At 33.9% G+C, this 11,512-nt stretch overlaps 1 protein-coding gene across 1 annotated transcript; it reads right to left on the reverse strand.

The window, feature by feature from the left end:
• Nucleotides 1-9,978: 9,978 nt before the first annotated feature.
• Nucleotides 9,979-10,408, reverse strand: LOC105852033 (eukaryotic initiation factor 4A-15-like). The gene is made up of 2 exons (XM_012715449.1): nt 10,321-10,408; nt 9,979-10,268 (listed from the first exon to the last, which is right to left on the reverse strand). Exons 1-2 carry the CDS (start codon nt 10,406-10,408, stop codon nt 9,979-9,981), a joined length of 378 nt encoding a protein of 125 aa, XP_012570903.1.
• Nucleotides 10,409-11,512: the final 1,104 nt, after the last annotated feature.

The raw sequence follows: 11,512 nt of genomic DNA on the forward strand, positions 1-11,512 counted from the left end.
CCTATTAAGGAATACCTAAAATATCAGAAATTGGGTGAGACAACATGTGGCCATCTCCAAGTTTCCAGGAAGCATTATCTTGAACTAAAGGAGTATAAGCTTGGATATCCGACCTAATGGAAGAAAATATGTGGTACTTAATTTGAGAGTTATTTCGAAGAGCTCTGCTACGCGTCAAATTAGACCATTGAGTACCCGACAAAATGAAATCCCACAAAAGCTTCAACATAACAACACTATTGATCGCCTTTAGAGAACACAAACCGAGCCCCCCTATCTTCAATGGTGTTGAAAATATATTTATGATCTTTGTATTTATTGCATATTATATCATGTAAATAAGGATAGTATCTCCTATATTTATTTTTGTATTTATTGTCAGGAGTCTATATAAAATTGACTATGTTGTGTAGTTCATACATATGGTTTCACCATACGTCTCTCTTATTTTCTCCCATTCAACATGATATCTACAGCCTATTAAGAGACAACCTTATAATGTGATTATCTGGTGGGTCCATGTCCTTCGATGGGAATATTTTCGATAAATTGTGTCATAATTTCGATTTACCCCCTTCTTCAATGTTGCGTTCACTTTTCCAACTATACAATGTTGCATTATTCATCACGTGCATTATTCACTGTGTTAACGTTATTCATTGCACGAACATTGTCCATCGTGTGTTACTGTCCATTTCAATTTTTTTTCTGCTTCACTACTGGTTTTAGTTATATGCTTACTGATTATAGCTACATATGAAGATTTTCTTCAATGGGTACAGTATCATCAAAACTCCAATTTTGTTATTTCGACGGCATAAAGTTGTAATTCACCTACTTGCATTTCATCTTCCCTTAGTTTGTGGATTTTTGATTCTTGTGCATCTCACAACATTAATGGTAATAAGGTTCTTTTATATACTCTCACTACTTATAGTTTTTTTTTTTTACCTAGTGTAGTCTCAGCTAATGGTTCCATAACACAATCCGTAAGAGATCAACATTGTCCAAATCTTCCTTTCTCTATCAGATACATATGCCTTTATGTGTTTGGATGCCCACTTAATTTAATTTATATCATTCGATTGACTCATTCTCATGATTGTGTTGTCACATTTACTAATTGCAATGTTACTTTGCAAGATCGAATTTCAAAACGATAGATTGGTGTCGGATGTGGGTCTTGTAACAGGTCGACCCAACTCAATTGGTAGTGGAAATGAATGAATGGTGATACTTATCCCTTAGGTCCTAAGTTCGATTCCTACTGAAGGAAAAAACTCGCTAATTCCTAACTGGAGGGAAGGGGGCGAGAAGATCGTGAATAACAAGTCTGGTAATAGGAGTCGAGATGTTACAAGTCAAATGTCTTTTATTATCTCTCGAACCCATCAACGATGCATCCTACAAAAAATTCTCCTCTTACTATACTTGTTCAGTTATATCATCTGAGTCTTTCCAGACTTCAACAGTTAGTACCTAATCCTTCCAAATTATCTAGTTTACATTGAGAGTTGTGTCATTTAAGGAAACACACTCATATTCACTAATAAACAAGTTTCGTCCCCATTTTCCTTAGTTCACTCATATGTTTGGGGTCCGTCTCGTGTTATGTCCACTTTTGAGTCTCGATATTTTATTACATTTATTGATTTTTTTTTTCTATTGTACTTGGTTACTTTTAATGAAAAATAGGAATGAATTATTTTATATTTTTCATCAATTTTATAAGGAAATAAAAATTCAATTTGAAGTGTCCACTCGCACTTTACGCAGTGATAATGCTCGTGAATATTTATCACATCAATTTTAAAACTTTATGGCTTCTAGCGTCATTCTTCATCAAGCATCTTGTGCTCATACAACTAAACAAAATGGGTTAGCCAAATGGAAATTTGGCATCTTATTAAAATTACTCGTACTCTCCTTCTTCACGACAATGTACCATCTCATTTTTGGGTGATGTTGTTTTAACGATGGACTATCTTATCAATTACATGTTTTCGTCAATCCTTGATAACAAAGTCCTCTCTTGATCCTCTTCCCTCATAGTCCTCTTTACTCACTTCCTCATTGTGTCTTCAAGTCTACGTGTTTTGTTCATAATCTTACTCTAGGTCTTGACAAACTTTCAGCTCGATCACAAATATGTGTCTTTCTTGGTTATCATTGGTCCAAAAAGGTTATCGTTGTAATTTTCCTACTCTTCGAGGATAACTCATATCATCTGATGTCACATTTTTTGAGTTTGTTACATACTATGAGTTGCTTCTTGATCCTCTATTTACAACCATTCTTGTGGACCCATTAAAGCCTATTTCACCCATTCTTTTACTACTATAGCCTATTACGTATGTCCCACCTAAGACAACTCTGATGGCCCCTCATATTGTCTCACCTGATAATCCTCATGTGGATCCTCCAACTGCACAACTTCTTTAGACATATTGTTGTCGTCAACCGCCATCGATTGTACATGTTCCTACAACTTTTCTTCATATTGAGGTCATTCCATACGCTCTTTCACTGCCATCCTCTCATTACATTGGTTTGACTTTCCATTATATTTCTCCATTGCATTACACTTGCTTGTCTTCCTTGTCTCTGATTTATATTCCTAAATCTCCCAGTGAAGCTTTATCCCACCCAGAGTGGAGGCAAACAATGATTGATGAGATGTGTGCAATTCAAAGTTGTAGTACACGGGATGTGGTTCCTTTACCGTATGGAAAGTCTTTAGTGGTCTATCATTGGCCTTATACAGTGAAGGTTGGTCGTAATGGTAAAATTCATCGCTTTAAAGCTTGTTTGGTGACAAATGGATACACTCAAATCTTTGGAATCAATTACAATGATACTTTCTCACTTATGGATAAGATGGACTTATTAGACCCCTCATTTACATTGCAACCATCAAATATTGGTCTCTACACCAACTTGACATTAAAAATGTATTTTTGCATGGTGACTTTGACGAGGGAGTGTATATGGAGCAACTACATGAATATGCTGCTCAAGGGGAGTCCTCTACCATGGTGTGTCGACGTTACAAGTCTATTTATGACCTTAAACAATCTCACCGAGCTTGGTTTGACAAATTTAGCAAAGTAGTGCAAAAATTTGGTATGATTCAAAGTAAAGTCGATCATTTTGTGTTTTATTACCACTCAACCCTATGGTGCATTTACTTGATTGTCTATGTAGATGATATTGTCTTAATTTGTAGTGATCAACACGACATACTCCAATTGAAACAACATCTATCTCATCAGTTTCAGACTAAAGATTTTGGCAAGCTCCGCTACTTCTTGGGTATTGAGGTAGCTTAATTCTAGGATGGTTTAGAAATTTTACAAAGGAAATATGTCATGGATATCCTTGAAGAGACATGTTTATTGAATGCTAAGTTACTTGATACTCCTATGAATCCAAATGTCAAACTTCTACCTAATCAGGAAGCGCCACTTTCATATTCAAGGAGATATTGAATATTGGTTGGTAAATTAAACTACCTCACAGTCACCCGTCCTGGCATTTCTTTTGCACTCTGCTTGGTAAGCCATTTCTTAATGTCTCATTGCCAATAACATTGGGATGTTGTGATACAATCTTGAAATACATTTAAGGTGCTTTAGGAAAATGTCTAATTTATGAAAATAGAGCACATACTCAAATATTTTATTTTTCAGATGACGATTGGGCAGACTCACCCATAGATAGGTGATCTCTGGATATTATGTACTTTTTGGAGGAAACTTAATATCTTGGAGGAGTAAGGAATAGAGTGTGATTGCAAGATCCAACACTAAAGTAGGATACAAGGCTATGTAATTAGTGATTTGTGAGCTCATTTGGTTGAAATAGTTACTCAAAGAGCTACAGTTTGAAGAGGTGACACAAATGACATTAATTTTTATTAATCAAGTACCATTGCATATTGTTTGTAATATGGATTTTGTAAGACCCTTAGTTTTAAATCCTAATTTATATATTTTGGTGTATTTTTATGTTGAATTCTGAGGCATTTAGCCAATTTTATTTTATTTTATGAGTTAAGTACTAAAAACATATTTTATTAGAGTTTGTAATATGTTTAATATATATATATATATATATATATATATATTGAGACCCGATTAAAATTATTTGTCGAAATAATAATTTAATTATGGTGCGAAGAATTTAATACCAAACAGTTTTTTTTTAAAAAAAAATATCACTTGTTACTGAAAATTTTATTTGTCAATTGAGTTGCGACGAGAGTAGATATTTTTATCAAATAGATTGAGTTGTGACTATATATATATATATATACACGTGTGTGTGTGTGTGTGAGAAGCAAACAGAGAAAAAGCTGAAACCCAGGCCACGCGAAACTTCTTTCTTCTCCTTTCTTTCTCTGGTTCAAAAACCAGTGTTGGTGGGTTTCAAAAACCCGCAAACATAAACCATCATTTCTTCTAGATCTAAGCTCCCTTCCGAGAAGTGACAGAAGGGAAAGTTGCTCATTGCCACGCTACGGTGCTAGTGAGCTAGTTTTCGAAGCGGCTACACGAGCAAAGATTTTACTGTAATTAATCGTGGTGTCGTAATCGGTTGTTAAAGCTACAACGGAGGTAAAGACTCCTTTCAAATTTCTAGTTTGCATATAGGACTCTATATATGTATTTGTGGAAGATGAATTTTAATGTGATTTATGAGTGTTTGTGGAAATTGAATTTGGTGGTTTATGTTTGAAAATGTGGAGTTTTGAATTTGGTGATTTGTGGTTGAAATTTGTGGAGATTAAATTTGGTGATTAATGTTTGAAAATTTTGGAGATTGAATATGGGTGATTTATGTTGAATTTGGGGAGAATTAAATTAAATTTGATTATGTGTTCATAATTGATATTATGAATGTTTGATGTGTGTTTGAGGTGTGGTTTGTGGCGATTTATTGTTGGTGTGACTTATGTGTTCATAATTAATATTATGAATTTTTGAGATGTGTTTTATGTGTGGATTTGTGAAAAATGAATTTAAGGTGAGTTAAGTGTGGTTGAGGAAATTGTTTTGATGTGTTTGAGGGATGGTTTGTGGAAATTAATTTGGTGTAAAATTATGTTTGAAATTGTGGAAATTATTGGGTGAATTATGGTTGAAATATGTGGAGTTGTAATATGGGTGATTTGCGTACTAAATTTGGTGGAATTGTGAAAATTGAAATTGATGGGTGAATTTTTGAATTAAATTTGAAGTGGTTAATGAGTGAATTTGTGGAGATTAATTTGGATGTGTTTATGTGCTCACAATTGATATTATGAATAATTGTTGTGTGATTATGTGTGATGCTTAAGTGGTGACCGCGATGGGCCACGATGTTAAGTAGTGACCGCGATGGGCTACATAATGGTCCTATGAGTTGATTGGTTTCTCTTATCCTTACGAGGAATTACCAATGGTGTTTGTCCGTGAGAGACTACACCCTAGTAAATCGTGTTTATCCGTGAGAGACTGCACTGGTGTTTGTCCGTGAGAGACTACACCCTAGTAAATCGGGTTTGTCCGTGAGAGACTGCTTTGATGTTTGTCCATGAGAGACTACACCCTAGTAAATCGTGTTTGTCCGTGAGAGACTGCACTGGTGTTTGTCCGTGAAAGACTACACCCTAGTAAATCGTGTTTGTCCGTGAGAGACTACACCCTAGTAAATCGTGTTTGTCTGTGAGAGACTACACCCTAGTAAATCGTGTTTGTCCTTGAGAGACTACACTCGTATTTTTTTGGAGGAACTGTTCGTTTAGGATTTACGCTCCTCGCGGAGGGTTTTGTTTGGAGTTGTGGTGTAAGACCTGTGATAGGCTACATTTTAATAAATTGTGCGGGCATGTGATAGGTGGCACCTTGGTAATTAGTACTGGTCTATGAGAGACTGTACACTTATGATTTACGCCTCTCAGGAAGAGTTTTGGTTGGAATTCTGAATTCATGCATTTTGGCATATATGTATTGCATAAGGGTACTTGGCACGCGAGTCATGTTTGATATATTGTGATTATTGTATATGTATACTTAGTTGTTGTTGTTGTGATTGTGCCAAAATTGCTAATAGTGATTGTTTGGATTTGTGTTGTAAGTGTTGATTAATTGCGAAACCATTTCGAAACTTAATTCTGCATTTTTCTGCAGTTGTATTCGAATACAATAAGGTTGTAGTCGAATACAGTTGTCTTGATTTTGCTACTGACTTCTGAAAAAACATTGAATTCGAATACAATGAGGTTGTAGTCTAATACAGTTGTCCTGATTTTTCTACTGACCTCTAAAACAACATTGTATTCGAATACAATGAGGTTGTAGTCGAATACAGTTGTCCTAATTTTGCTACTAACTTCTGAAACAACATTGTATTCGAATACAATGAAGTTGTAGTCGAATACAGTTGTCCTGATTTTGCTACTGACTTACAAAATAGCAATGTATTCGAATACAAGGATGTTGTATTCGAATACGATAGTGCAGTTTTGTTAAAAACTTCATTTTTCAACTTGTTTATGCATGTTTGACATATGAAAACCCTTTCAAAGAGTATGCTAGGTTGAAAGGTTATTTTGTGCATTAAAATTTTAAATGCTATGTGATCTTTGTTAATTTCGGTTGGTGACCCTTTACAATTATTGTGGGAATCTGGGCTTTGCCCTTAGATGAGAACCAGGATCATCTTACCAGTTAGTACCCTAGAGAAGGGAATGTAGTTAGACATACCTGACCGAAGATGTGTCAGGAGGATTTTGCAGAGAGCGTGGAGATCACCCGGGTTACATAGTTTTTTTGTAGCATGATTAGATTAGATGGTTGTATAGGAGCTAGATGTCTTTCTTTTGTGGATGTATTTATTTCAATTTGGAAGACTGTACCTATACCTCATATTGTCAGCTTGACTTTTATTTTGATGGGTCCATGTACCACTTTTTGATGTGACGTGGGGGAGTTAAAATTCTTGGGCAGTGCTTTTGTATAGGTGTCTACCGAGAATACCCCAAGGGTATGAGCTATGTGTGATAGGTCTCATAACCCCAGTGTATTTTGTTGTTTAAAGACTTTGGATTTTTGTTTCAAAAACTATATCTGCTGCTTGTAAATATTTTTTGACTTTTGTCGTTATGTTACGACTTAAATATTTTATCCAAAAATATTTCTTCGTTAATTTCTGAAATTTGATTTTTGTTTAAAAAAAAAACAGGCTGTTACAATTTTCATGAGAAGACTAAGCATATTGAGATAGATTGTCACTTTGTGAGGGAAAAGATCGAATTAGGCAACATCACCACTAGCATTGTTAATTATAATGACCAACTAGTAGATGTTTTAACTAAACCCTTAAGAGGTCCTCAAAAAAGTTATACATGTATCGAACTTGGTCCTCAAATAAATCTGCAACCTTGATTGGATGATCTCCTTTTCGACAAATTTTATCGACCATGCAATGTTGACTCTGATGTTATTAATATTGTCGGTATTCACTCAAGTAACAAGGAAACACATCATGCATATGTTAGTTGTTGAACTTCCATGTCTTCAAAGTTCATTTTCATCCACTATTTGAACATCGTGGTTTCAATTCCTTCTTTATTTAAATTGTTAGAAATACGCATATATTCTGAGAAATATATTGTTGGATGTCCATGAAGGTGAAAGGAAAGGTGTTCGACTGCTGGTTCTCTATTAAATATGTTTGGAACAATACCGGAAAAACATGGACCAAACATGAAAATTGAAGGTGTGTTGGAAGAATATATTATGTTCCTCCCACAACTGGAGAAATTTTTTATTTATGGATGCTCTTAAACGAAGTACGAGGCAGTCATTCATTCAAAGAAATTAAAATTGTTAATGGGTTCGTACATCTAACTTATAAGGACGCATGTTATGCATTTGGTTTACTAGAGGATGATAAAGAATTTGATGATTGTATTAAAGAAGCAGCAGTATGGGGTACTGGAATTCAACTACACCAATTCTTCTCAACAATTTTAGTGAATTGTACAGTTATTAATCCATGTTTGCTTTGAGAATCTAATATGAAGTTGCTTTTTAAAGATATTTTGCAACGCCAACTACTAAACTTCTTCGACCTCCATTTGTCAGATGACCAATTAAAAAACTATGCCTTTTCAAAGATAGAAAAATATGTTAGAAAGGTCAGGAAGTCTTTGGAAGATTACAAATGAATGACCATTCCCAATAGAAATGTAATTGAGGAAACGAACAACCATCTTATTATGGAGAAGGTCAAATTCCTTAAATAAAGTCAAATTCAATCAAAGTCCATGCTACTACAAAATGTTTATCGTGCTTAAAGGTTATTTAACATCTCAAGAAAAAAAAACACCAATTATAAAATTAGAACAACATATTTGACATTCATTTATCAAGTTCAAATCTCTTTTCACACAATCTCACCAAAATTTCTCTCAAGTGTTTAGTAAGGGTTATGAATTTATCACTCAAGTCCTAGAACATGCATCACCCTACCATAATCTTGAAAAACTTTATAGTTAGCAATCACAATGCAACAAACACATACACTTTTGTAGGACTTTTGGGTTGTAATGAGACTTAGGTAAATGTAGGAAATTTATGGATAATAGACTTTACTACTTGGAGTTAGGTACAGAGTTTCAAATTATTCTACCCCTCTTTTTCACATTTTCGCTATGGAGATTCACAAAATATTGACCAAAGAAAGAAAACCTATTATTAATCATAGTACACAAATGGAAAAGTTTTATTTTTTCTCTTTGACTTTTACTTTTTTTAGTAACAACTAACATTTTTTTTCTTCTTTTTTTCACTTTTGAGAACCAACACCCTAAACTTAAAAGGTTGTTATCTCATGAGCAACCCCAAACTTAGAGTTTTACTAAGACAAGACAAAATATTTCCTATGCAACTCCAAATAAGGTTGGTTAATTAAATTTAGGTATTTGGCTTGTAATGTGGCTAGTAACCAAAAGAAAAGGTAAGACTCAAAAGAGCTAACAATTGATAAAATTTTCACATGGTGGTCACAAGTGATGCAAGTTAGAATTAGTGCAAGTTCTGAACAAATAACATATGTCTGGGTAATCACATATAAAAGAATTAAAGTGTTTAGACTTAAAAGCTCACAGCTACGATAATAAGTGAGGATATAAACTATCAAAATGATGTCAATCATGTAATTGCAAAATTTATTTTTTAAAGAATGTCAAGACTTCTATAACCAAAGAGTAATCAACAATGTAGATATAAGTGAAACTCATTAAATTGAATAATGAACAAGATCGAAGAATTAGAATTTAAAACTTGAAATGACAAACAATAAGTTAACACCAACTTCAATTTGTTAAAAAATTTCATCATAGTGCATGTTTACAAAAAAATAAGATTGCAAAAATAAATTTACCTCTATTTATGGGTTGCCTCCTACAAAACAATTATTCTTCTTCTTCTTATTATTATAGTTTTTCGGATGCATATTTTGATGAATCATATACATATTTTTTGATATATTTATTCAGTAAAGGATAAATACAATTTTACGGTGAAATGACTGAATTCCCTCCGTAGAGGGAGGATTAGTAAGGGAAGAACAAGTAGGATGCTTCTTGCGGTCAATGACATCTAATTTATCTTACATTGTGGACTAGTATTTCTTAGGTGACTTATTGAATGATTTGGTATACGGATTTTTAAAAGATTTTGACGGTTATTTTATTTATACATATGGTTAAGTATATGAGTGAGTTACTTATGTGTTTTAAGAATTATTGAGTTACTTATGTGTTTTTAGAATTATTGATGAGATGACATTTTCATACTTAGCACACAAAGTTTGGCCGAGAACTGTTAACATTTCATTGTAACCCTATTAACTGAAGTTTTGGTTCATTCTATGTTATGAAATCCTAGAGTGGTTCTCTCTCTTATTCCTCTTTTCATTGTTAACATGGTATTAGAGCTGCTGCAAAATTCTAGAACAAAATGTTGTTGTCTTCCCAGTTCCTGACTGAGCCTGTTGAATCACATCCAGACCGTTGCAGAAAGGAACAATTCCTCTTTGTTGTATTGTAGAAGGCCTCTCAAAATCGTAAGCATATATGTCTCGCATAAGGTTTTCTTGCAGTCCCATTGCATCAAAGCTATCATGGACTTCATCATATGCGGCGAAGAATTCTTGCCCATCAATGGCAAGCAGTTCATTCATCTTAGTGTCATAATGATTAGCATCAAATTGTGATCCTTCTAGAGCCAAACCCAAAGCTTTTTGATACAAATACAACATGTATTCTTATACCAGCAGAATTTCCTTCCATTGCAACCAGGATGCCACCATCTTCATTGTCATTGACAATTGCAGCTGTGTAGCCTGCATTTTGTGCCATTCTAACCTTTTCTTTGAAGCTACACCCCCCTCTAACCATCAAAACAAAAGGTGAACTAACATTCGAAAGTTCTGTACATGATAATCTGGTGTTGTGCGAGCCCTATTTCTCCCCCTACAGACGTCGTTTCGCCGATCCGACCGTTGAAGACGAAGAACTGAATGTTGTGAATCTGCTGTCCAAAAATCAGCTTGACCCAACGGCTAACGAATGCGTAATTGATGTTTTTGTGAGACTGATTTAACAAAATCGAGAACAGGGTTACTCTTCTCTTTTCTCTTTTGGATGTTGCCTTTCCTATCAAAATAATCTCTCAGTTCTTTATAGTAGATCCCAAAATCAACCAAAGCTCTTTGATACCATGTTAACAATGAAAAGAGGAATAAGAGAGACAACCATTCTAGGATTTCATAACATAGAATGAACCAAAACTTCAGTTAATAGGGTTACAATGAGTATATATATAAAAAAATTGAAATGTCTAAAATACCCTTACTACTAATATATAATAACATTATCTAACAAGAACATCTTAAAATTATTTTCTTATTCTATATTACTAAGTTTTATAACTTGTTACATTGTTGGAGATGTTTTCAGATATTTAACATTGAAAAATTGAATAATATATCCAAGTTGCTACCCAGCTTTTTAATGTAGAGTAAAATCACCACATAGTTTGAATCTTAGTCTTAAGATTTATTTTTTATGAGTTTGTCATTGTTGTGTGTACCTTAACTAGTTGTATTAGTTTGTTTGGGTAATTTAAAATACTCCTTTTCATGTAATAAAAAGAGAGGTATTCTTATTGAATCAAGGTTTGATTTTCTTTTTGTAAACCTCTCAACTTATCATATTTCAAGTGCTTTCCTTGAAACTTTAAATTTTTCTTTAGTATTTGTTAAAAATATTTTCAATAAGTTAGGGATTACAATTTTTGAGCTAGAACAAAACAACATGGTTTGGTTATGGTGTTGTCGTTTGTAGCAGCGACAAAAGGGTTAATAGTATAATGGTGACACGGTGATGATAGACTGGGGTTATGGTGCTGCTGTTTGTTTGTGTGTATGTCTATTTTTGTGCTTGAAATCATTAGAATTAGAT

The sequence above is a fragment of the Cicer arietinum genome, chromosome 5 (genome assembly GCF_000331145.2).
Source record: "Cicer arietinum cultivar CDC Frontier isolate Library 1 chromosome 5, Cicar.CDCFrontier_v2.0, whole genome shotgun sequence".
Classification (NCBI taxonomy): domain Eukaryota; kingdom Viridiplantae; phylum Streptophyta; class Magnoliopsida; order Fabales; family Fabaceae; genus Cicer; species Cicer arietinum.

What these genes read in the sequence shown, in the direction of transcription:
- LOC105852033 (XM_012715449.1), bottom strand. Translation starts at nt 10,408, where the DNA reads ATGGCACAAAATGCAGGCTACACAGCTGCAATTGTCAATGACAATGAA. An exon ending in AATGGAAGGAAATTCTGCTG is followed by an intron (nt 10,269 to 10,320) that starts GTATAAGAATAC and finishes GTTTGGCTCTAG; the next exon opens with AAGGATCACAATTTGATGCT.